This window comes from Pan paniscus, chromosome 4 (genome assembly GCF_029289425.2).
Source record: "Pan paniscus chromosome 4, NHGRI_mPanPan1-v2.0_pri, whole genome shotgun sequence".
Lineage (NCBI taxonomy): Eukaryota > Metazoa > Chordata > Mammalia > Primates > Hominidae > Pan > Pan paniscus.
Genome location: NC_073253.2, coordinates 133387464 through 133413609, shown reverse-complemented (window position 1 = coordinate 133413609; position 26146 = coordinate 133387464). Strand labels below are relative to the sequence as shown.

The 26146-nt window shown below is 41.4% G+C and overlaps 2 protein-coding genes, 2 non-coding genes and 1 pseudogene across 4 annotated transcripts in view; 4 read left to right on the top strand and 1 right to left on the bottom strand.

Moving 5' to 3' along the window:
• The first annotated feature begins 936 nt into the window (after positions 1 to 936).
• NME5 (NME/NM23 family member 5) lies at positions 937 to 25056 on the top strand. The gene is made up of 5 exons (XM_003829232.6): positions 937 to 1111; positions 10300 to 10505; positions 11200 to 11300; positions 20859 to 20977; positions 24014 to 25056. Exons 1-5 carry the CDS (start codon positions 983 to 985, stop codon positions 24095 to 24097), a joined length of 639 nt encoding a protein of 212 aa, XP_003829280.1. The 5' UTR covers positions 937 to 982; the 3' UTR covers positions 24098 to 25056.
• On the top strand, positions 16661 to 16761 carry LOC112439878 (U6 spliceosomal RNA; annotated as a pseudogene).
• The window catches only part of FAM13B (family with sequence similarity 13 member B), a 172424-nt gene continuing 167131 nt past the window's right edge, over positions 20854 to 26146 (top strand). The window contains exon 1 of the mRNA XM_063604235.1: positions 20854 to 20977. The gene's annotated coding sequence lies outside the window, so the exon portion shown is untranslated. The remainder of the gene's footprint in view (positions 20978 to 26146) is intronic.
• On the bottom strand, positions 23099 to 23206 carry LOC112439906 (U6 spliceosomal RNA). The gene has a single exon (XR_003028135.1). It is a non-coding gene; the product is annotated as a U6 spliceosomal RNA (small nuclear RNA).
• LOC112439998 (small nucleolar RNA U13) lies at positions 24474 to 24576 on the top strand. The gene has a single exon (XR_003028211.1). It is a non-coding gene; the product is annotated as a small nucleolar RNA U13 (small nucleolar RNA).

The following is a 26146-nucleotide window of genomic DNA, read 5'->3' as shown; positions in this document are numbered from 1 at the left end:
TGCTTTTTAATGACCAGATAAGCTGGGCATAGAGGGCACAGCATCATCTGGTGAAATGAAGGTATCTGACACGGGTCATTTACATATACCGCCTGGAAAGGAATGGTTGGGGGAGGGGTTCTTATCATTTATAGAGTAGGGATAATTGAAGCATCCTTCAAACGGGAAGAAGGATGAAATAAGATAAATTATGAGTAAAATGTCAGAAAACATCTAGTGCTCTAAGATTCACAAGGAGAATAAAAGTGACTGGCTGGCTCCCTTTGGTTAAAACGAACTGGCCAGAAGCTGCAAGGTTCCTTGCTGGGATTGGCTCTCTGCAGCCACCGTCCCCACGCTGGGGCTTCAGGTCTCCTAGCAACAAGTTGTAGCATATGAGGACGGCCGCTGAGGTGAGTACTTAGAGAGGGTCAAATTCAGAATTTGCAGGTGCAACCCGGAAAGTCCCCGCGGACCTAGAGGCCCTGCTTTCCAATTAGCCTGACCCTATGCACAGAGAGGTCCCTGCGGGACAGGGTCGCTTCACAGAGGCAGCTGGCCGAGGCCGCTCACCCGCCGCTGTAATGGTGTGTGGTTGCCCACCAGCCACCGCCCCCTCGAGCCCCCACCACCCGCTCTACCGCCCCCTCGAGCCCCCACCACCCGCCCCACCGCCCTCTGCTGCCTGGGGCTGTTGCTGGTTCCAGGCCTTCGGGTCGCCCCTTGGCCTCTGGTTATGTGAGCCCATAGTCCTTCCTGTCTTGGTGACATCGTATACGAAAAGCCGGGGCTCGATTTGGACATAGTAGGAATCCTATTATTGAGACCCTGTATATAGAAAAACATGGCAGTTTCTACCTTCATCAGTTAATAAAATCAAGTACCTACTATTGCTATTCTTAATCATAATTACATTGAATTTGCGATGGGGGTGGGGGGAAATGCATGTCATTGCAGTTGATACCTGTTAAGAAACTCTCAATTTGTGCCCTGAAAAGCCATAATGGAGATATCAATGCCTCCACCTCAGATATATGTAGAAAAAACTCTGGCCATTATCAAACCAGATATTGTTGACAAAGAGGAGGAGATACAAGATATTATTCTTAGATCCGGATTCACCATTGTTCAGGTAACTTCTGGGTATGATGATTCATGCTTTTTTCCTCTCTGCCCTTAAAAAAAAAATGCTTATGTAAATGTGCCTACCCATTTAAACCCTTAGTGTTCAGCATTAAATTTAAGTTTATTCTTCTAAGTATAAAAGTTATATGTGATAGTTTTTAAAAGGATGTAAAATGAGAAATAAAATGGACTTTTCCTTCACCTGTCCTCTTTTACCCCAAGTCCCAGGCTCCAGAGAGAGGCAACCACTTAACACTTTCTGTTCTTCCAGGAGTTTTCTATGCATTTATAAACATTTTCCCCCCATAAAACAGAACAGTCCCTTTCCCTTGACCCCTTTACAGAGTCCCTCAGATAGGATTCCAGATCATTGCATCTGAATTGATCTCACTCTTCCTAATTTCTGTGTAATATTTCCCTGTGTATTAGAACTACAATTTATTTACTTGATCTTCTATTGATGGAATTTTAGGCTATTGGTACTTTTTTCAGTTATGGCATAACATTTAATGTTTTAAGCCTTATGTTCTGCAATTAGTAAACATTGTCATTCTAGGGGTTTGAAAGTGAATATAAATAGCATTGTTAAGGATAATCAAATAGAATTGAATATTTTTAATCTTCCTCTTTTATAGTTTTTTTTTTTTTTTTTGAGACAGAGTCTCCCTCTGTAGCCCAGACTGGAGTGCAGTGGTACGATCTCGGCTCACTGCAACCTCTGCCTTCCAGGTCCCGGTTCAAGCAATTCTCCTGCCTCAGCCTCCTGAGTAGCTGGGATTACAGGCATGCACCACCATGTCCAGCTAATGTTTGTATTTTTAGTAGAGACGGAGTTTTACCATGTTGGCCAGGGTGGTCTTGAACTCCTGACCTCGTGATCCACCTGCCTCGGCCTCCCAAAGTGCTGGGATTACAGGTGTGAGCCACTGCACCCGGCCTCTTTTATAGTATTCTTATTTGAACTTCCAATTTTTTATTTTCTCCCATTTATACAGTGTCATATTGCTTATTCAGTCAGTATTTTTAAAAATAAAGAGAAAATGGCGGATACGGTGGCTCACGCCTGTAATCCCAGCACTTTGGGAGGCCGAGATGGGTGGATCATAAGGTCAGGAGTTTGAGACCAGCCTGGCCAATGTGGTGAAACCCCATCTCTATGAAAAATACAAAAATTAGCTGGGCGTGGTGGCGTGCACCTGTAGTCCCAGCTACTTGGGAAGCTGAGGCAGGAGAATCGCTTGAACTCAGGAGGCAGAGGTTGCAGTAAGCCAAGACTATGCCATTGTACTCCAGCCTGGGCAATAGAGGGAGATCTGTCTCAAAAAATAAATAAATAAATAAATAAAGAGAAAATATCAATCTTCAGAAAAGATATGGAATTTCAGTTGAGCTTCGAAGGACAGGTGGAGTCCGACAGTAGGGATGGCACAAGAAAGTGTTAGGAAGTATTTAATATGATTAAAGACTCAGGTAAATAACTTTTTAGTAAATGTTAGGAAAACTGGTAGCCACTGAAAAATTTGGATCAAGTATTATATACCAGGATAAACTCCAAATAAACCCGAGATCTACATATTAAAAAAATTAAACCATGTAAGTTCAGGAAGAAAAGATAATGGATTTATTTTGTTGTTGGAGTAGGACAGCCTTTTTTTTTTTTTGTTATGACTTAAGGTCTAGGAGCCATGGAAGAAAAGATTGATAAGATTATATAAACAAGGCCAGGCACGGTGGCTCATGCCTGTAATCCCAGCACTTTGGGAGGCCAAGGTGAGTTGATCACCTGAGGTCAGGAGTTTGAGACCAGCCTGACCAACATGGAGAAACCCCATCTCTACTAAAAAATACAAAATTAGCCAGGCGTGGGGGCGCATGCCTGTAATCCCAGCTACTCAGGAGGCTGAGGCAGGAGAATCGCTTGAACATGGGAGGCGGAGGTTGCCGTGAGCCGAGATCGTGCCATTGTACTCCAGCCTGGGCAACAAGAGCGAAACTCTCAAAAAAAAATTTTTTTTTTTAATTTAAAAAAAGATTATATTAACAAAAAAATTCTGCACAATGAAATAAACACCATAAGCAAAGTCAAAACACAACAAACTTGGGAAAAAGATTTGCAATTCATAGACAAAGGGCTTGTCTTCCTAATACATAAAGAGCTCCTAGAAAAAGATAAAAATAGTAGAAAAATGGGCAGAACAGATGGATGGTCACAGAAAAGGAAAAACATTTTTTAAATATATGAAAAGATGCTCAATCTTTAGGTGGGAAAAAAAGCAAGTTAAAACTACACTGAGATTCCATTTGGCAAAAATATAAAAGTAAATGGCACAACCCCTATCAAAGGGAATCTGGCAGTTATCTATCAATACAACAGATGGACTTACCATTTGATCCAGCAGTTTTGCTCTTGGAAATCTGTCCTATAGAATTCCTTGTGCTCTTACTACCTGTCATGCGCAGAGCCCTGTTTAGTCCCATCAGTAGGTGCCTGTATTAATATGAAGTGATATATATGCAGGTTATTTTTTGCAGCATTGTTTACTTATCAACAAAAGATTGAAAAGAGATTGGGAGACAGGACTAAATAAACTCTGGAAAACCCATCAAAGTGCATAATATGCAACTAATTGTAAATAGAAGAATGAGGAACCTGTCTGTACTGTTAATGGAAGAAAGCAAAGTGTGTAGCAAAAAGAACAAAATAGCAAAAAAACACAAAATCATGTGTACCAACCTTTTGTGATAGAGACAAAGTAATATATTCATGTTTGCCAATATTTGAAATATGGAATTCTGGGGAAATAAACATTTAAAAAGGGTTGCCTATTGAGGGCAAGGAAGAACTGAGTAGATCAGGAAATGGATAGGAATAAGATTTTTCAGTATATACCTTTTTGTATTGCTTTGAATTTTTGAATCCTGTAATTATATTACCCATTAACTTTAGAAAAAATAAATGAAGTATACAGATAAAGGCGTCCCATTTAAGTTTTTTAAAAGTCTGTATTTTGCCCGGGTGCAGTGGCTCATGCCTGTAAATCCAGCACTTTGGGAGGCCAAGGCGGGTGGATCACCTGAGGTCAGGAGTTGGAGACCAGCCTGACCAACATGGTGAAACCCCGTCTCTACTAAAAATATGAAAATTACCTGGGTGTGGTGGCACGTGCCTGTAATCTCAGCTACTGGGGAGGCTGGGGCAGGAGAATTGCTTGAACCCGGGAGGCAGAGGTTGCAGTGAGTCAAGATCGTGCCATTGCACTCCAGCCTGGGCGACAGAGGGAGACTCTGTCTTGAAAAAGAAAAAAAAGTCCTTTTTTTTTTTTTTTTTTTGAAACGGAGTCTTGCTCTGTGTCGCCCAGGCTGGAGTGCAGTGGCGCAATCTCGGCTCACGGCAAGCTCCGCCATCCAGGTTCACGCCATTCTCCTGCCTCAGCCTCCCGAGTAGCTGGGACTACAGGCACCCTCCACCACGCCCAGCTAACTTTTTGTATTTTTAGTAGAGACGGGGTTTCACTGTGTTAGCCCGGATTGTCTCGATCTCCTGACCTTGTGATCCACCTGCCTCGGCCTCCCAAAATGCTGGGATTACAGGCGTGAGCCACTATGCCCGGCCAAAAAAGTCCATATTTTAAAAAATATTTAGTGACGGCCGGGCGCGGTGGCTCACGCCTGTAATCCCAGCTCTTTGGGAGGTCGAGGCGGGCAGATCACAAGGTCAGGAGATCGAGACCACAGCGAAACCCCGTCTCTACTAAAACTACAAAAAATTAGCCGGGCGCAGTGGCGGGCACCTGTAGTCCCAGCTACTCAGGAGGCTGAGGCAGGAGAATGGCGTGAACCCGGGAGGTGGAGCTTCCAGTGAGCTGAGATCGCGCCACTGCACTCCAGCCTGGGTGACAGAGCGAGACTCCGTCTCAAAAAAAAAAAAAAGTGACAAACTTAATAATTAAGTGGCTAGTGTTAATTATAAATTAAAAATTAGCCGGCCGTGGTGGCTCACGCCTGTAATCTCAGCACTTTGGGAGGATGAGGCGGGTGGATCACCTGAGGTCAAAAGTTCAAGACCACCCTGGCCAATGTGGTGAAACCTTATCTCTACTAAAAATCCAAAATTAGGGCTGGGTGCGGTGGCTCATGCCTGTAATCCCAGCACTTTCAGAGGCCGAGGTGGGTGGATTACCTGAGGTCAGGAGTTCGAGACCAGCCTGGCCAACATGGTGAAGCCCCATTTCTACTAAAAACACAAAAATTAGCCGGGCGTGGTGGTGGGAGCCTGTAATCCCAGCTACTCAGGAGGCTGAGGCAGGAGAATCGCTTGAATCTGGGAGGCGGAGGTTGCAGTGAGCTGAGATTTCACCACTGCACTCCAGCCTGGGCAACAAAGCAAGACTCCATCTCAAAAAACAAACAAACAAAAATCAGCTGGGCGTGGTGGCGCATGCCTGTAATCCCAGCTACTCAGGAGGCAAGGCTGCAGAATCACTTGAACCCGGGAGGCGGAGGTTGCAGTGAACTGAGATTGTCTGGGCAATGTACTGAGACCAGAAAAAACAAACAAACAAAAAAATTTAATGTAAATATATATGACACTTTCCCTAGTTAGTAACTTTCAGAGCAAAGGCAGCCATGGTACATCCTTCATTTTTTGCTTTAATTGCGGTAAAATATACACAACATAAAATTTACCATTTTAACCGTTTTTAAGTGTACATTTCAGTTGCATTAAGTACATTCACATTGTTGTACAACCATCACTACTGTCCATTTCTAGAACCTTTTCATTTTAAACTGAAACACTCTACCTAATGCTAACTCGTTGCTTCCCTCTTCCCCATCCCCGATAACCACTATTCTACTTGCTGTCTGTAGGAATTTGACTATTCAAGCTATCTAATTTAAGTGAAATTATGCAAGTTTTGTCCTTTGCACTGTATGCTTTTAAAATAGGCTTGGGAGTCCAATGAACTTGAGGCTTTCCTGTCCCACTTAAGGGAAAAGCTGAAAAATGATATGTCATTTCAGTAGATGGCAGTGTTGCCTTTGTTACAAACTAAGAGTTCTGTTCCGATAGTACTTGGTATCACTGCTTCTCTGTGAAAATATTCAACCTAATTTCAGATGAGATCGGGTGTGTTCAGGGTGGTATGGCTGTAGACTATTCAACCTAATTTCAAAAAATTTCACCTGATCCAGTTTTAAAGCAACCAATGGAATAATTGATTTAGTATCAATTTTATTTAAAGATGAACCCTTAAGGCCGGGCGCAGTGGCTCACGCCTGTAATCCCAGCACTTTGAGAGGCCGAGGCGGCGGATCATGAGGTCAGGAGATCAAGACCATCCTGGCTAACACGGTGAAACCCCGTCTCTACTAAAAATACAAAAAAAAAATATTAGCCGGGCGTGGTAGCAGGCACCTGTAGTCTCAGCTACTCCGGAGGCTGAAGCAGGAGAATGGCGTGAACCCAGTAGGCGGAGCTCGCAGTGAGCTGAGATTGTGCCACTGCACTCAAGCCTGGAGGACAGAGTGAGATGAGACTCCGTCTCAAAAAAAAAAAAAAAAAGATGAACCCTTAATTTTAAAAATTGTGCTACATTGGCTGGCATACCTGCAGAAGGTAGGTTCCCCTGCTTTTTAAGGGGCAAGTGGCAGATAAGGGCTTACATTACAACAGATGAGATTTTATTTTTAAACTCAGCAAGAAAAAACAAACAAAAAAACGCTAATACGCATAATCATAGTTTCATGTCTTAATTTTAGATAATAGAATGGAGGATTATGCTAAATCAGGTGCTCTTGTAATTTCTCACATCTTTTATTTAATCGCTGTATGAATTTCAATTTGAGAACAAATGTCAGCACCTTTTTCATAGTAACTGGCCCTTCACTGGTGAGAATCCAGTGGGTCCTATTCATAGCAGAGCTATGCCACCTAGGTAAGCGTGTTCCTAAACTTCTTGCTCTGGGCGGTTTGGTCCCTTGCTACAAACCAAGCAATTTTACCAAGTTTCTGAAGCCTGCAGAAACACGGAATTTTGGAAAGGGCTTTAAGAGGTGAGTTACTTGGTAAAATTCACACTTACTCTCAGGAAAATCTAAGACATTTTAGAAAGATTTCTGCCATAATCATGGAGATTTTTAGCCTTCATTTAGTGACATATCTCCATTTTCTCATCATCCTTACTGCAGGCAGAGGTTCTTTGATTTCTACTTTGAATCCCTCTGTTATATTTTGAGCATTTTCTCTCCTCACCCACCTTTAGTGGAATTGAAAAAACAGCAGTAATAAATAATTTTTTTTTTCTTTTGAGACCAAGTCTCACTCTGTTGCCCAGGCTGGAGTGCAATGGCATGATTTCGGCTCACTGCAACCTCTGCCTCCTGGGTTCAAGCAATTCTCGTGCCTCAGCCTCCCGATTAACTGAGACTACAGGTGTGCACCACCAATTTTTGTATTTTTTGTAGAGACGGGGTTTCTGCGTGTGGCCCAGGCTGGTGTTGAACTCCTGGACTCAAGCAGTCCGCCTGCCTCGGTCTCCCAGAGTGCTGGGATTAGAGGCATGAGCCACCGAGCCTGGCCAGCAGTAATAAATAATTTTTTAAAAGCTCTCAAGGCCGGGTGCGGTGGCTCACACCTGTAATCCCTTGGCACTTTGGGAGGCCAAGGTGGGCAGATCACCTGAGGTCAGGAGTTCAAGAGCAGCCTGGCCAACAAAGCGAAAACCTGTCTCTACTAAAAATACAAAAATTAGCCAGGCATGGTGGCAGGCACCTATAATCCCAGCTACTCAGGAGGCTGAGGCAGGAGAATCACTTGAATCCAGGAAGTGGAGGTTGCAGTGAGCCAAGATCACACCACTGCACCACTCTATCTAGCCTGGGTGACAGAGCAAAACTCCGTTTCAAAAAAAAAAAAAAAAAAAGCACTCAAAATAGCTGCTTCTAGAGAAAGCATGAGTTTCAAATTAGACTGAGCTACCATGATTTTTTAAACCTGATTAATTTTTATAGTCTCATTTGTGAAGGAAATAACATCTATTTGTCCAGAGTGTTTCATACTCTTTCAGATTGAGAAACATACTAGCATCTAATTTTTTTTTTTTTTTTAGACAGAGTCTCATCCTGTTACCCAGGCTGGAGTGCAATGGTGCTATCTCAATCTTGGCTCACCACAACTTCTGCCTCCTGGGTTCAAGCAATTCTCATGCTTCAGCCTCCTGAGTAGCTGGGATTATAGACATGCACCACCACGCCTTACTAATTTTTGTATTTTTTTTTTTTTTTGACGGAGTTTCACTCTTGTTGCCCAGGCTGGAGTGCAGTGACACGATCTCGGCTCACTGCAACCTCTGCCTCCCGGGTTCAAGTGATTCTCCTGCCTCAGCCTCCCGAGCACCTGGGATTATAGGTGCCCGCCACCACGGCTGGCTAATTTTTTGTTTTTTTTGTTTTTTTTGTTTTTTAGCAGAGACGGGGTTTCATCATGTTGGCCAGGCTGGTCTTGAACTCCCGACCTCAGGTGATCCACCCACCTCGGCCTCCCAAAGTGCTGGGATTACAGGCGTGAGTCACTGCGCCTGGCCTAATTTTTGTATTTTTAGTAAAGATGGGGTTTCACCATGTTGGCTAGGCTGGTCTCAAACTCCTGACCTCAGGTGATCCACCTGCCTTGTCCTCTCAAAGTGCTGGGATTACAGGAATGAGCCACCACACCCGGCCTAATTTTTCTTTTTTCTTTTTTTTAGACGGAGTCTCGCTCTGTCACCCAGGCTGGAGTGGAGAGGTGCAATCTTGGCTCCCTGCAACCTCTGCCTCCCGGGTTCAAGCTGTTGGCCTGCCTCAGCCTTCCGAGTAGCTGGGACTACAGGCGCGTGCCACCACACCTGGCTAATTTTTTGTATTTTCAGTAGAGACGGGATTTCACCGTGTTTGCCAGGCTAGTCTCGAACTCCTGACCTCAGGTGATCCACCCACCTCGGCCTCCCAAAGTGCTGGGATTACAGGCGTGAGCTACCGCGCCTGGCCTGATTTTTGTATTTTTAGTAGAGATGGGGTTTCACTATGTTGGCCAGACTGTTCTCGAACCCCTGACCTCAAGTGATCTGCCTGTCTTGGCCTCCCAGAGTGTTGGGATTACAAGCCTCAGCCACCATGCCTGGCCTAATTTTTCTTAATGTTACAGTGAATCAAGATATTTATGACAGAACCAGAATAAAGAACACACATTCAAATGAAAAACTTTTTACTGCATCATTATACTACATGTTACTTTTTTTGTTAGTTTGTTTGATACAGGGTCTGCTTTATCGCCCAGGCTGGAGTGCAGTCGTGTTATCATGGCTCACCACCTCTAATGTAGTGGGGACTACAGGCGCACACCACCACACCCGACTGATTTTAAAATTTTTCATAGAAACAAAGTCTTCCTGCGTTGCTTAGGCTGGTCTCTAACTCCTGGCTGGGATGAAGCGATCCTTCTGCCTTGGCCTCCCAAAATGCTGGGATTACAGGCATGGGCCACTGTGCCTAGCTGTTATTTCTAAGTACTAAAATGAGACCAGCTCCCAAAATAGTAACACAAATAGAGAAACATGAATTTGGAATGTTTTTAAGTCCAGTTTTGTTAATTGAAGTGTTATTTAAGAAGGAGATGCGATAAATTTGTTACTGACAAAACATATGCTGAGGGAGGCTTCCTAACTGGAATAATTTTTCTTTTTCTCTGTCGCCCGGGCTGGAGTGCAGTGGTGCAGTCTTGGCTCCCTGCAACCTCCGCCTCCCGGGTTCAAGCAAATCTTCTGCCTCAGCCTCCCGAGTAGCTGGGACTATAGGCGCATGCCGCCCGCCCGGCTAATTTTTTGAATTTTAGTAGAGACGGGGTTTCACTGTGTTGCCTAGGCTGGTCTCGAACTCCTGAGCTCAGGCAATCCACCGACCTCGGCCTCCCAAAGTGCTAGGACTACAGGCATGAGCCACCGCACCCGGCCATAATTTTTCTCAAGTAGGCTAAGTAATTCCTCTTACTATCTTATTTACAGCATACATTTAATTATATCCTTTTCTTTCTTCATAATACAAAGATAAACCTTGAAGTTATAATCAGATTGGTACTAGTTTCAAGTTACTAATGATTTTAATGAGCTATCATTGAAACTGTCATTTTAAATGCTTTTGTTGACTTTGTGTCTTTTATAGAGAAGAAAACTACACCTCAGCCCTGAGCAATGTAGTAACTTTTATGTGGAACAGTATGGAAAAATGTTTTTCCCCAACTTAACAGCTTACATGAGTTCTGGACCACTTGTCGCCATGATATTAGCTAGACATAAAGCCATCTCTTATTGGTTAGAACTTTTGGGACCAAATAATAGCTTAGTAGCGAAGGAGACACATCCAGACAGGTAATTTTCAGGGTTTGGGGGATGGCAGGGAATGGAATCCATCTGTGAAAATGAAAAAAAAAATCTGATTTCATTGTAATGGGAATTTTTTTTTTTATTTGGAAGTTTTCCAAAATCAACTTTTTTGGGGGGCGGGGGGGGGTGGGGAGGGGGCAGGGCCTGGGGGGTCCATTTTACATTTTAAAGTGTTAAATGTCTATTTTAATACTACCTACCAGAAAAAGCAACAGAGAATGTCTGATTTATAGTTGATTACCCTTATTCTCTCAACCTTTAAACTGCCACTGAAGTAGGATTTTTAGATGGAAAAATTGGGATGGTATTTTAAAAGAATAATGGTAATACAGGAACAGAAATTCAAATTTTCAGCATTATTGCTAATGTATGGAAACAAGAAGATATTGAGTTCTTGCACTTTTGAATGTGCATTGCTTTTTTACTTCTCACAAAACAACACCACGTTTTCATCCAGAGAACTCCTATTTTCTCAGTGTATTCCTCCGGCAGACGTAAATATATTTGATCCTTATCTAGATAGATAAGCTTAAATTTAAGCTTAAATTTGACATAAATTGTGAAGCTTTCATATGTAAGAAGTGGCAATGCTTTTGTAAAATTCTTAAGTGGAATGCATGCATATAAAGTAAGGAATAGACGTTAGATTGGATGGACGTCATCTCTAACTTGTTTTTAGTCTGAGGGCAATTTATGGCACAGATGACCTAAGGAATGCACTTCATGGGAGTAATGACTTCGCTGCTGCGGAAAGAGAAATACGTTTTATGTTTCCTGAAGGTGAGTTACAGATGACTAACTTGTCAACTGCATCTCCTTATTGTTTGCTTTTTCTTTTATTTTGCGGATATAGCTGGGAAGGAAGATAAAAGAATTTTTTTTCCAGTATATTTTGTTATGTTTTCAAGTTGTAGTTACTTAAAAACTTGAAGCCACAAATGGAAAACTTGACATTTCCCTAACAACTAAATTGTGCCCTTTAGGGAGTCTTTTGAGAAGTGTTTAATTTTTATTTATTTATCTATTTTTAACATTAAAAAAATTTAAGACAGTGTCTCACTGTCGCCGACGCTGAAGTGCAGTGGCACAATCTTGATTCATTGCAGCCTCAAACTCCTGGGCTCCGGTGATCTTCCCACTTTAGCCTCCCGGGTAGCTGAGACTATAGGTGCATGCCACCATGCCCAGCTAATTTTCTTTTATCTTTTGGAGAGATGGGGTCTCTCCGTATTGCCCAGCATACTCTCAGATGCCTGTGCTCAAGTAATCTGCCTGCCTTGGCCTCTCAAAGTGCTGGGATTGCAGGTGTGAGCCACCACACCCAGCTTAATTCTTTTTTCTTTCTTTTCTCTTGCATTAGACATATTCTTCTGTGTTACAGTTCTTTCTAGTTATCCTGAAAGGTTCAGTAGAGTTTGTGACACATGAGAAAAATAGTCTCTCTAGGAAACTACATTTGATTTACCGTCTTCTGTAACAATTTACTGTTTGCCTAACAAAGTCTCATGCAATTGAGAAATTAATAACTAGTCCCTTTTTTTGTTTGCTTACTGTTAGAGAAGTTGTAAACCTTTGAGAAGTGGACATACGAGGAAGAACACTGAAGTTTTTGGTTTGTTTTTAATATTTTTAGAGCAGAAATAAAATTTGGTGATTTTTGTTATAAGGAAAAAAATGCAAAGCATTGAGCAAAATTTTGGATTTTTTTAGTATGTTATTTTTCCTGTTATGACTTATTTTTCCCTAAGTCATTTAGATCTGTTCCTCAGTATTTTCCACTGGATATTCATTCAAATAAAACAGAAAACTGTCTTGGAGATTTAAAAGTTCCTGATATATATTTTTTCTTTTTTTTGGAGATTTCACATGTTTTGAATAACTGATGTGATACAGCAGTATCACTGTTGTTTGAATTTCTGAATTCAAAATAAATACATTTCACATTTTGAATACTTGATCTGTTACTTTTTAGTGCCAACAGGGTCGGTAACGGCCTGATGCTGACCTGACAATGGGCTGACAACTTTTCTCCACTGGCCTTTCAGTCATCCTCCCAGGGGAAGACCTGCTTCCCTCCTTTCTGTACAGTCTGAAAAGTCCCTGATTCTTAAACAAGCAAACAAAAACTACTTTTAGAAATATATATTTTTTCTCAAAGCAGTCCTCCTGCCTCAGCCTCCCCAAACACTGGGATTACATGAGTGAGCTACCGTGCCCAGCAAGAGGTCTTTTTAATGTGGTAGCACTTTATATTAGTCTTACAAGTGAATTAGACTTTTGCTCGTTAGCTTTTATTATTTATTTATCTATTTGAGATGGAGTCTCAGTCTGTCACCCAGGCTGGAGTGCAGTAGCGTGATCACGACTCACGGCAGCCTCGACCTTCTGGGCTCAAGTGATCCTCCCACCTCAGCCTTTGAGTAGCTGGAACCACAGGCGCATATCACCACGCCCGGCTAATTTTTATATTTTCTATAGACATGAAATCTCACTACGTTGCCCAGGCTGGTCTTGAACTCCTGGGCTCAAGCAATACTGCTGCCTCTACCTCCCAAAATGTTGGGATTATAGGCGTGAACCATCATGCCTCACTTCTCTTTAGCTTTTAAATAAAACAGGATAAAAATTCATTTTATCTTAAATAGAAGGTATATTTGGAAGCTCTTCTTACTCATAGGATTATATTCCTAAACTGTAATTTTCTTTCTTTTCGCTTTCTTTTTTTTTTTTTTTTTTTTTTTTTTGAGATAGATTCTCACTCTGTTGCCCAGGCTAGAGTGCAGTGGCACAATCACAGCTCACCGCAGCCTTGACCACGCAGACTCAAGTAATCTTCCCACCTCAGCCTTTGGAGTAGGTGGAACCCCAGGTGTGCACCACCACACCTGGCTAGTTTTTCAAGTTTTTTGTAGAAGCGGAGTTTTGCCATGTTTCCCAGGCCAGTCTCGAACTCTTGGGCTCAAGCAATACTCCCACCTGCCTTCCAAAGTGTTGGGATTACAGGCATGAGCCACTGTGCCACTGTGCCCAGCCAACTGTTATTTTCAGTTGCCTTTGATTTTACTCATTAAATTAATCCTCTAGGCATGAGTTTAGAGATATAGTTAGACATTTGAGAAGCAGCAAGTTGTAGGATAAATATAAAATCATTAATTACTTAGCACATTGCAGCTCTTTTGCTGTGAAGTTCTTTGGAGCAAGTACTCAGAGTTTGTGGTATGAGCGTCCTCTTACTTAGCAGTTGATGAACAACTATGTGCAAAACTTTATACGATGATTCACTCAAGCAAGTTATCAAGATATTCAAAGGCATGTTCTTAACCCTTGAAAAAAGTAATGCTGGCTGGACGTGGTGGCTCACAACTGTGATCACAGCACTTTGGGAGGCTGAAGCGGATGGATCACTTGAAGTTGGGAGTTCAAGACCAGCCTGGCCAGCGTGGTAAAACCCTGTCTCTACTAAAAATACAAAATTAGCCAGGCGTGGTGGCGCACGCTTGTAATCTCAGCTACTCAGAAGGCTGAGGCAGGAGAATTGCTTGAACCTGGGAGGCAGAGGTTACAGTGAGCCGAGATTGTACCACTGTACTCCAGCCTGGGTGACAGAGTGAGACTGTCTGAAAAAAAAGAAAAGAAAAAAGTAATGCTCTCTTCTTTCCCTTTTTTCTGGGGGGTGGTCACAGGGTCTCTCCATGTCACTCCAGATGGAATGCAATGGTGCAATCATAGCTCACTACAACCTTAAACTCTTGTCCTCAAGCAATCCTCCTACCTCAGCCTCTTGAGTAGCTGGGACTACAGGTGTGTACCACCATGCTCGGCTAATTTTTAAATTTTTTTGTAGAGATGGGGTCTCACTACATTACCCAGGCTGGTCTCCTTTCCCTTTTAATATAAATGGCTAATTCAAAGTTTTGCTATATTCCATTTCTTCAACAAATTTATTAAGTTGCCTACTATTTGCCATAAATGCAAAGCTGAATAAGAAGATATCCCTGCTATCAAAATGATTATATTTGAAAATAAATATACAATCTGGGTGTGGTGGCTCACACCCGTGATTCCAACACTTTGTGAGGCTGAGGCGGGAGAATCACTTGAGTCCAGGAGTTGGAGACCAGCCTGGGCAACATAGCAAGATCTCATCTCTACAAAAAATAAAAAATTAGCTGGGCATGGTGGCCCATGTCTGTAGTCCCAGCTACTCTGGAGGCTAAAGTGGGAGGATCACTGGAGCCTAGGAGGTTAAGGCTGTTTGAGCTGTGATGGCACCAGAGTGCTCCAGCCTGGACAACAGAGTGAGACCCTGTCTCAAACAAACAAATAAATAAATAAAACAAGGATGAGAGAAAACTTAAACAACTTAAAGTTCATCCATGTAAGAAACATGAAAACACTCTTTTTATTCTCTCATTAATTTATTCAGCCCTAGCCTGGCGTGGTGGCTCACACTTGTAATCCCAACACTTTGGGAGGCAGAGGCAGGAGGATTGCTTGAGCCCAGAAGTTTGAGAGCAGCCTGGGCAATATGGCAAGACCCTGTCTCTACCAAAAATAAAAAAATTAGCTGGGGGTGGTGGTGTACACCTGTGGTCCCAGCTACTTGGGAGGCTGAGGTGGGAGATTCACTTGAGCCCAGCAGGTCGAGGCCGCAGTGAGCTGCATTTGCGCTGCTGTACTTCACTTGGGTGACAGAGTGAGACTCTCTCAATAAATAAATAAATGAATAATTCGCTAATGAAATTAAGAAAACAATTCCAGGGAAGAAAATATTTGCAAACCATGTATCTGATAAGGGGTTAATGTCTAAAATATATAAGGAACTCTTACAAATCAATATCCAAAAAACCCCTAAATAACCCAATTTAAAAATGGGCAAAGGACTTGAATAGATATTTTTCTAAAGAAGACATACAAATAACCAACAAGTATATGAAAAGGTGCTTAAGGCTGGGTGTGGTGGCTCACGCCTGTAATCCCAGCTCTTTGGGAGGCCGAGGCTGGCAGATCACCTGTGGTCAGGAATTCAAGACCAACCTGGTCAACAAAGTGAAGCCCTGTCTCTACTAAAAAAAAAAAATACAAAAAATTAGCCAGGTGTGGTGGCACGTGCCTATAATCCCAGCTACTCGGGAGGCTGAGGCAGGATAACCACTTGAACCCAGGAGGTGGAGGTTGCAGTGAGCCAAGATCGCGCCATTGCACCCCAGCCTGGGCAACAAGAACAAGACTCCATCTCAAAAAAAAAAAAAAAAAAAAAGTGCTCAAAATCACTAATCATCAGGGAAATACAGATCAAAACCACGGTGAGATATCACCTCACACGTTAGGATGGCTATTATCAAAAGAAAAAAAAGGTAAATATTGGCAAGCATATAGGGAAATTGGAATGCTTGTACACATTTGGTGGAGATTAAAAATGGTGCTGCCACTATGGAAGACAGTATGGAAGTTCCTCAAGAAACTAAAAATAAAACTGTTACATGATCTAACAATCCCACTGCTGGATATATATATCTGAAAGAATTGAATCAGGATCTTGAAGAGATACCTGCACCAATGAACCACAATAATGTTCATTGCGGCATTATTCACAATAACCAAGATATGGAATCAACCTAAGTGTCCATCAGTGGGTTAATGGATAAAGAAAATGTGGTGTATATACACAATGTAATACTATTCAGCCTTAAAAAGGAAGAGATTCTGTCATTTTTGACAACATGGATGAACCTGGAGGACATTATATTAAGTGAAATAAGCCAGGCACAGAAAGACAAATATCACATGATCTCACTTATATGTGGAATCTAAAAAAACTTGAACTCGGAGAGTAGAATGGTGGCCACCAGGAGCTTGCAAGAGAGAGTAGGGGATGGAAATGTTGATCAAAGGATACTTATTCCTGTGATAGTAGGAATAAGTTCAACATGGTGACTATAGTTAATAATAATGTATTGTGTTGTTGAAAATTGCTAAGACAGTAGATTTTAAGTGTTCTCACCACAAAAAAAGATAAGTATTTGAGGTAATACATATATTAATTAGCTTGATTTGTCTTTCCATAGTGTTTACATATTTCAAAACAACATGTACACAATAAATGTATACAATATTTCTTATCTATTAAAAAATTTGTTGTGCTCACTTCAGCACATATGCTAAAATTGGAATGATACAGAGAAGATTAGCATGGCCCCTATGCAAGGATGACATGCTTTTAAAATAAAAAGAAATTTTAAGTACACTTATAAGTTAAAAAAAATTTGGGGGACCAGGGGTGGTGGCTCATGCCTGTAATCCCAGTACTTTGGGAGCCTGACATGGGCAGATCACTTGAGGTCAGGAGTTCGAGACCAGACTAGCCAACATAGTGAAACCCCATCTCTGCTAAAAATAAAAAAAAATTAGCCTGGCATAGTGGTATGCATCTGTAATCCGAGCTACTCAGGAGGCTGAGGCAGGAGAATTGCTTGAACCCAGGAGGCAGAGGTTGCAGTGAACCAAGATCGCACCACTGCACTCCAGCCTGGGCAACAGAGCAAGACCATGTCTCAAAAAAAAAAAATTAAAAAAATTTTTCTTTAATGATTAGTACCTGATAAATTGGCATAATGAACTTTATATAATATATGAATAAAACATTTGCCCACATTGAGAAAAAATTGTATACATTAATTGTGTGCAATTTTGTGTTCATGAGTAATACTTCAATAAAGCTGTAAAAAAGGGAAAATTCCATTCACAATGACATTAAAAATAATATAATATTTAGGCACAATTTTTTTTTTTTTTTTTTTTTTTTTTTTTTAGAGACAGAGTTTCGCTCTTGTCACCCAGGCTGGAGTGCAGTGGCCCGATCTCAACTCACTGCAACCTCTGCCTCCTGGGTTCAAGTGATTCTCCTGCTTCAGCCTCCCGAGTAGCTGGGATTACAGGCGCCCACCACCACGCCCAGCTAATTTTTTGTATTTTTAGTAGAGACAGGGTTTCGCCACGTTGGGCAGGCTGGTCTCAAACTCCTGACTTCAGGTGATCCACCCGCCTTGGCCTCCCAAAGTGCTGGGATTACAGGTGTGAGCCACCACGCCCGGCCATATTTAGGCATAAATTTAATGAAAGTGCAATTCTTGTACACTGAAAAACAAAGAACATTGCTGAGAGAAATTTTAAAATAAATAAATAGATATTCCATATTAATGGATTGGAAGACTCAATATTGTTAAGATGGCAATTCTTTCTAAATTAATTAACAATTTTGGGTTGGGTGCAGTGGCTCATTCCTGTAATCTCAACACTTTGGGAGGCTGAGGCAGAAGGATTGCTTCAGTCTAGGAGTAGGAGACCAGCCTGGGCAACAAAGTGAGACCTCATCTCTACAAGAAAAAAAAAATTTTAAATTTTAATGTAATCCTTTTAAAAGTCCATGCATACTTTTACGTAGACATTGACAAGCTGAGTTTAAAATTTAGTAAAATTGCAAATAATTCAATTTTAGAAAAGAAGAACAAAGTTGGAAGACTTCCACTATCTGATTTTGAAACTTACTGCAAAGCCACAATTATAAGACGGTGTGACAGTGATATAAAGATACACATATAGATTATTGGAACAGAGTTGAGGATCTAGAAATAAACTTTTACACTTATGGTCAATTCACTTTCAACAAAGGTGCCTAGACAATTCAGTGAGAAAAGGATGGTCTTGCCAATACAGTCCCCAACTTACCATGGTTCAAGTTACAGTTTTTTGACTTTACTATGGTGCTTTCAGCTGTGTACATTAATGGCGAGTATCCATACAACCATTCTATTTTGGTTTCCTTTTTTTTTGAGACAGGGTGTCTCTCTGTCACCCAGGCTGAAGTGCAGTGGTGCCCACTACAGCCTGACCTCCTGGGCTCAAGCATTCTCCCACCTTAGCCTCCTGAGTAGCTGAGACTAGAGGCATAGACCACCGTGCCTGGCTACTTTTTGAATTTTTTCGTTGTAGAAAGGCAGTCTCGCCATATTGCCCAGGCTGGTATTGAACTCCTGGCCTCAAGAGATCCTCCCCCAAAAAAGATATATATATATATCTTTTTTTTTTTTAAGAGACAGAGTCTTGCTTTGTTGCCCAGATGGTCTCAAACTCATGGCTTCAGGTAATCCTACTGCCTCAGCCTCTCAAGGAGCTAGGACTACAAGTGTGAACCACTGTGCCCAGCTCATAATATATGTATATTATATAGAAAATGTTATTTATATAAAATTTGCTTTGTGTTAGATGATTTTGCCCAACTGTAGGCTAATGTAAGTGTTCTGAGCACATTTAAAGTAGGCTATGCTATGCTATGATGTTCAATAGGCTAGGTGTATTAAATGTGTTTTTGACTTACTGATATTTTCAACTTATGATGGGTTTATTGGGATGTAACCCATGTAAGTTGAGGAAAGTCTGTATATGGTGCTAGGACAGCATGATAGTCACATAAAAACAAAAAGAACTTAGACCCTTGTTTCATAGCATACACAAAAATTAACTCAAAATGAATCACAGATTTCAATGTAAAAACATCTAAAAGAAAACAAGAAAATCTTTGTAACTGGAGTTGGACAAAGACTTCTTAAAATGACATCAAAAGCAAGATCCATAAAAGAAAATATTGATAAATTGGACTAAATCAAATTAAAAGCTTTTGTGCTTCAAAGGACATCATTAAGAATGTGAAAAGAGGCTGGGCGCGGTGGCTCATGCCTGTAATCCCAGCACTTTGGGAGGCCGAGGCAGGCGGATCACAAGGTCAGGATATCAAGACCATCCTGGCTAACATGGTGAAACCCCGTCTCTACTAAAAAATACAAAAAAATTAGCCGGACTAATTAGTGGCGGGCACCTGTAGTCCCAGCTACTCAGAAGGCTGAGGCAGGAGAATGGCGTGAACCCAGGAGGCGGAGCTTGCAGTGAGCCAAGATTGCGGCACTGCACTCCAGCCTGGCGACAGAGAAAGACTCTGTCTCAAAAAAAAAAAAAAAAAAAAAGAGCTGGGAGCAGTGGTTTGCACCTGTAAATCCAGCTATTCAGGAGGCTGAGGTGGGAGGATTGCTTGAGGCCAGGAGTTTGAGACCAGTGTGAGTGACATAGTGAGTGACACCCTGTCTCTAAACACTTAAAGAAAAAAAAAGCTGGGTGTGGTGGCACACACTTGCAGGCCCAGCTACTTGGAAGGCTGAAGCCAGAGGATGCTTCAGCCCAGGAGTTCGAGGCTGCAGTGAGCTGTGCTCACACCACCACACTCCAGACTGGGCAACAGAGCAAGACCCTGTGTCAAAAAAAAAAAAAAAAAGTTAAATTTTTAAAAATATGAAAAGATAGGTAGGCAACAGACTGGGAAAAAATATCACCAAATAATATAAAGAACTTGTAACTAGAATATATAAAGAACTCCTATGTCTAAATAATAAGAGAAACATCCCAACTGAAAACTGAGGCTGGTTCTACTCAGGAGGCTGAGGCAGGAGAATTGCTTCAACCTGGGAGATGGGGTTGCAGTGAACTGAGATTGTACTGCTGCACTCCAGCCTGGGTGACAAGAGTGAAACTCTGTCTCAAAAAAAAAAATAAATAAAGAAAAGAAAAAGAAAACAGGTTGGTTGCAGTGGCTCATGCCTGTAATCTCAGCACTTTGGCAGGCTGAGGCAGGCAGATTATTTGACGTTAGGAGTTCAAGACCAGCCTGGCCAACATGGTGAAACCCCATCTCTACTAAAAATACAGAAATTAGGGCCAAGCATGGTGGCTCATGCCTGCAATCCTAGCACTTTGGGAGGCCGAGACAGGAGGATTACCTTAGGTCAGGAGTTTGAGACCAGCCTGGCCGACATGGTGAAACCCTGCCTCTACTCAACGTACAAAAATTAGCCAGGCATGGTGGCACACTCCTGTAATCCCAGCTACTTAGGAGGCTGAGGCAGGAGAATCACTTGAACTCAGGAGTTGGAGGTTGCAGTGAGCTGAGATCGTGCCACTGCATTCCAGCCTGGGCAACAAAGCGAGACTCTGTCTCAAAAAATAAAAATAAAAAAAAATAAAAATACAAAAATTAGCAGGGTGTGGTGATGCGGACCTGTAGTCCCAGCTACTCGGAAGGCTGAGGTGGGAGAATCACATGAACCCAGGAGGAGGTTGCAGTGATCTGAGATTGCATCATTGCACTCCAGCCCAGGCAACAGAGTGAGACTCCATCTCAAAAAAACATATAAAAAAATAGAGAAAAGTTCTTTAAAAAGAACCTTTTTAATGATTGTATAGTATTTAATCATTATGTTTGCATCAATGAGAATACATTTGTATTTGCAGTGATTGTTGAGCCCATTCCAATTGGACAAGCTGCTAAGGACTATTTAAATTTACATATAATGCCAACTCTGCTTGAAGGACTCACAGAGCTTTGTAAGCAAAAACCAGCAGATCCTTTGGTAAGAAATATTTTTATTCACACTTAAGAATATTGTCACCAGGCGTGGTGGCTCATGCCTGTAATCCCAGCACTTTGGGAGGCCAAGGCAGGCAGATCCGAGGTCAGGAGTTTGAGACCAGCCTGACTAACATGGTGAAACCCCGTCTCTATTAAAAATACAAAAATTAGCTGGGCGTGGTGGCATGTGCCTGTAATTCCAGCTACTCAGGAGGCTGAGGCAGGAGAATCACTTGAACCCAGAGGCAGAGGTTGCAGTGAGCCGAGATTGTGCCACTGCACTCCAGCCTGGGTGACAGAGCGAGACCCATCTCAAAAAAAAATTTTTTTTTCTATAAATTGTCTGTAGTTTTCATGTTTAAGACATTGTGTCTTTGAAATACTGCGAATATAGCTGGGCGCAGTGGCTCATGCCTATTATCCCAGCACTTTGGGAGGCCGAGGTGGGTGGATCACTAGGTCAGGAGATCAAGACCATCCTGGCTAACACGGTGAAACCCCATCTCTACTAAAAATATAAAAAATTAGCCGGGCGTGGTGGTGGGTGCCTGTAGTCCCAGCTACTTGGGAGGCTGAGGCAGGAGAATGGCGTGAACCCAGGAGGCGGAGCTTGCAGTGAGCCGAGATTGTGCCACTGCACTCCAGCCTGGGCAACAGAGCGAGACTCCATCTCAAAAAATAAATAAGTAAATAAATGAAATACTGCAAATATTGAGAACCTTTTTAAAATAAACATTTCTAGAAGGTATTTTATATACATGTTAGATATGTATAATTATTGATTACTTATTATTTTCTTGCTGTGTTTTATTTATTTATTATTATTATTTTTTGAGACAGAGTCTCACTCTGTTGCCCAGGCTGGAATGCAGAGGCGCAATCTGGGCTCACTGCAACCTCCGCCTCCCAGGTTCAAGTGATTCTCCTGCCTCAGCCTCCTGAGTAGCTGGGATTTACAGGCGAACACCACCACGCCCGGGTAATTTTTGTATTTTTAGTAGAGACAGGGTTTCTTCATGTTGGCCAGGCTGGTCTCGAACTCCTGACCTCAGGTGGTCCACCTGCCTTGGCCTCCCAAAGTGCTGGGATTGCAGGTGTGAGCCACCGCGCCCGACCTATCTTTCTTTTTTTTTGTAGCCATGCTAGTAGATAACACAAAATGGTTTCTCACGGTGGTTTTGATCTGCATTTCCCTAATGGCTAATGTTGAACATCTTTTCATGAGCTTGTTGGCCATTTGTATACCTTCTTTGAAGAAATGTCTATTCAAATTGAAGTCCTTTGCCCATTTTTAAACTGGGTTGTCTTTTTGTTGAGTTAAAGTTCTTTGTATTTCTAGATGTTAAACCCTTATTAGATATATGATTTGCAAATATTGTCTTCCATTTTGTAGGTTGTCTTTTCACTTTCTTGATAATGTCCTTTAATGTATAAACATTTTTCATTTGATGAAATCCAATTTATTTATTTTTTCTTTTATTTCTTGTGCTTTTGATGTCATGTCTAAGAATCCATTGTGAAATCCAAATCCAAGGTCATGAAAATTTACCCCTGTGCTTTATGTTTTCTTTTAAGATTTTTTTTCTTTCCTTTTTTTTTTTTTGAGACAGGGTCTTTGTTCCCCATGCTGGAGTCTGGTGGCGCCATCTCGGCTCACTTCAACCTCTGCCTCCTGGGTTCAAGTGATTCTTGTGCACCAGCCTGCCAAATAGCTGGGACCACAGGAGCACACTACCACACCCAGCTAATTTTTAAAATTTTTTGTAGAGATGGGGTCTCCCTATGTTGCCCAGGCTGGTCTTGAACTCCTGGTCTCAAGTGATCTTCCTACCTCGGCCTCCAAAAGTATTGGGATCACAGGTGTGAGTCACTGGCCTCTTTTAAGATGTTTATTGTTTTAGCTCTTATATTTAGGTCATTGGTCCATTGTGAGTTCATTTTTGTATATGGTGTGGTATAGGGGTCCAACTTTATTCATTTGCATGTGGAAATCCAATTGTCCTAGTACCATCTGTTGAAGAGACTGTTCTTTCTCCAAGTCCAGTGGTACCAATGGGCTTGGTACCATTGTCAAAAATTTGTTGACCATAGATGCATGGGTTTATTCCTGGATTCTCATTTTTAAAATATGAAATGCTTCATAAATTGTGCATCATCCTTGCACAGGAGCCATGCTAATAATCTCTCTGTATCATTCCAGTTTTGGTATATGTGCTGCCGAAGAGAGCACTGGACTCTCAGGTCCATTCTATTGGTCTGCATGTCTGGCATAAGGATGTCATTACCACACTGTGCTGACTACTGTAGCTTTGTAGAAGGTTTTGAAATTGAGAGTACAAGTCAGTCCTCCAACTTTGTTCTTTTTCATGATTGTTTTGGCTCCTCAGAGCCCCTTGCAATTTCATATGAATTTGAGGATTGGCTTTCCATTTCTGCAAAAAAAGCTTGTTGGACATTTGGCAAGAGCTGCACTGAATCTGTAGATTGCTTTGGGTAGTATTGACATCTTAACAATATCAAATCTCCGTATCCATGAAAAATAATGTCTTCTCATTTATTTAGGTATTCTTTAATTTCTTTCAGCAATGTTCTACAGTTCTTAATGTATAACCCTTTCACTTCTTGGGTTAAATTTATCCCTTGGCATTTTATTTGTCTTTATGCTACTGTAAATGAAAGTGATTTAAAAATTTTTTTTGGACTGTCATTGCTGATGTATAGAAATACAGTTGATTTTTGTGTATTGTAACCTACATCTTTGCTGAATTTATTAGCTGTAGTGGCTTCCTTGTAAATTCCTTAGGGTTTTCCACATGTAGGTTTATGCCATCTGTGAAAAGAGATAGTTTTACTTCTTTCTTTCCAGTTTGGATCTATTCTTGACAATCTTGCATAATGTAAATCCAAATGTTTCCATTTTTAATGGTCATTTTCTTAAAGTGATTTTGAAAACTGTTTAAGTTTCCAATTGATATAGTATATATTGAAAGGAAATATGTAACTGTTTCTTAACTGAGGTTGTTTTTTTTCCCCATAGATTTGGCTAGCTGATTGGCTGCTGAAAAATAATCCTAACAAACCCAAACTTTGTCACCATCCAGTTGTAGAAGAACCTTATTAAAAAAAAAATCCTCGAAAGAACAAATCATGAACTATCTTATTGTAAAAGGCTGTACTTCTACTGTTTGAAAAAATTATTTCTAGGGTTTAAGTAACTACAAGTAAAATAAATTTATTTCTTAAAAATAAGTGTTAAAGGAATAACTATTCTATGAAGCAGATAACATTAAGGTAAAATATAGGCTTAGAGTATGATTTTAACAATGATGTAACACTAGGTAATGGAAAACTGATGTAAGATGTTGCTAGATGTTTTTGTTTTTCTTAAGTTTGAGAAGTAAGACATAAAGTTTAGTTATACATTTTCCCAAGCACATATCCTATATCTAAATACATAATTAATGCACAGTTGAGACAGTCTAGTTTAAAAGGCTTAGGTCCTTTTGTAGTCCATAAGCATGGTGATTTGGTTTCATGCTCATGTGTCAGATATGCTTCCCTCAAACCTTGTTACAGCATCATCACATTACCTGTTTGATGTAAAAATAAAAAATAGAAAGGTGTAAGTATATAAATAATTTTTTGGTACAATGAAAATGGCCAGGACCAGGGGATGATCTTAAACTAATCACTTGGATAACTATTAGGCTGGTGCAAAAGCAATTATGGTTTTTGTCATTAAAAAACAATGGCAAAAACCACAATCACGGCCGGTCTTGGTGGTTCACGCCTCTAATCCCAGCACTTTGGGAGGCCGAGGCGGGTGGATCACGAGGTCAGGAGATCGAGGCCATCCTGGCTAACACGGTGAAACCCCGTCTCTACTAAATATACAAAAAATTAGCCGGGCGTAGTGGCGGCGCCTGTATTCCCAGCTACTCGGGAGGCTGAGGCAGGAGAATGGCGTGAACCCAGGGGGCGGAGCTTGCAGTGAGCCGAGATCGCACCACTGCACTCCAGCCCGGGTGACAGAGCGAGACTCTGTCTCAAAAAAAAAAAAAAAAAAAAAAAGAGAGAAAAGAAAGTATAATGTAAGAAAATGTGAAAACAGAAAGATTGTTAGCTGAAAAAAAGCATGTTACAAAGCAATATGCACAGTGTACGCCCATTTGGTTTTAGTTTTGTTTTTTTGTTTGTTTGTTTTAATAAGATAGGGTCCCGCTATGTTGCCCAGGCTGGTCTCAAACTCCTGGGCTCAAGCAATCCTCCTGCTTCGGCCTCCCAAAGTGTTAGGTTTATAGGCATGAGCCATTGTGCCCAGCCATGTGTTCTCATTTAGATTAAAAAATGAATAAATAAATGTGTATAGAATAACATGTAGAAGGATACCCACTCAAGTGTTTTTATCTATAATCTCTGGATGGTAGAAATATTTTATTTTTCTTCTTTTGCTTAGCTGTATTTTAAATTTTTCTACAGCATTTATGTAACTACTTTTGTGATTAAAAGAAACATTAAGATTACGAAAAATAAGCCGGGCGCGGTGGCTCAAGCCTGTAATCCCAGCACTTTGGGAGGCCGAGGCGGGCGGATCACGAGGTCAGGAGATCGAGACCATCCTGGCTAACACGGTGAAACCCGGTCTCTACTAAAAATACAAAAAAAAATTAGCTGGGGGCGGTGGCAGAGGCGCCTGTAGTCCCAGCTATTCGGGAGGCTGAGGCAGGAGAATGGCGTGAACCCAGGAGGCGGAGCTTGCAGTGAGCCGAGATCGCGCCACTGCACTCTAGCCAGGGCGACAGAGCGAGACTCCGTCTCAAAAAAAAAAAAAAAAAAGATTACGAAAAATAAATGTTGTAACAAATTTCACCTTTAAAGGGCTGGCAACACTTCCTTATTAATAGACTGTGTTTAAGCTGTCAGTGGCTAAGATGTTTTGCAAGTTCTCACTGTTGGTATTTTTCTGAAGTTTTGGACATATTCCTTCTGAGACTGTGTGCCCACTGTATTTCAAAACACCTTTAGCATCAGTGTTGGGAGAACAAACCAAAATCTTAAAAATAAAGATAAATAATAAATTGTTATATTTTTTAGCAATGACCAAGGACATATAGGAAAAAGCAAATCATTTTTACAGTAGGATTCCAGTGTGACAGCTTTAGGAGGTCAT

Coding starts and splice junctions, on each gene's coding strand:
- NME5 (XM_003829232.6), top strand. CDS start 983: ATGGAGATATCAATGCCTCCACCTCAGATATATGTAGAAAAAACTCTG. Junction 1,112..10,299: donor CCGGATTCACCATTGTTCAG/GTAACTTCTGGG, acceptor TGTCTTTTATAG/AGAAGAAAACTACACCTCAG. Junction 10,506..11,199: donor AAGGAGACACATCCAGACAG/GTAATTTTCAGG, acceptor ACTTGTTTTTAG/TCTGAGGGCAATTTATGGCA.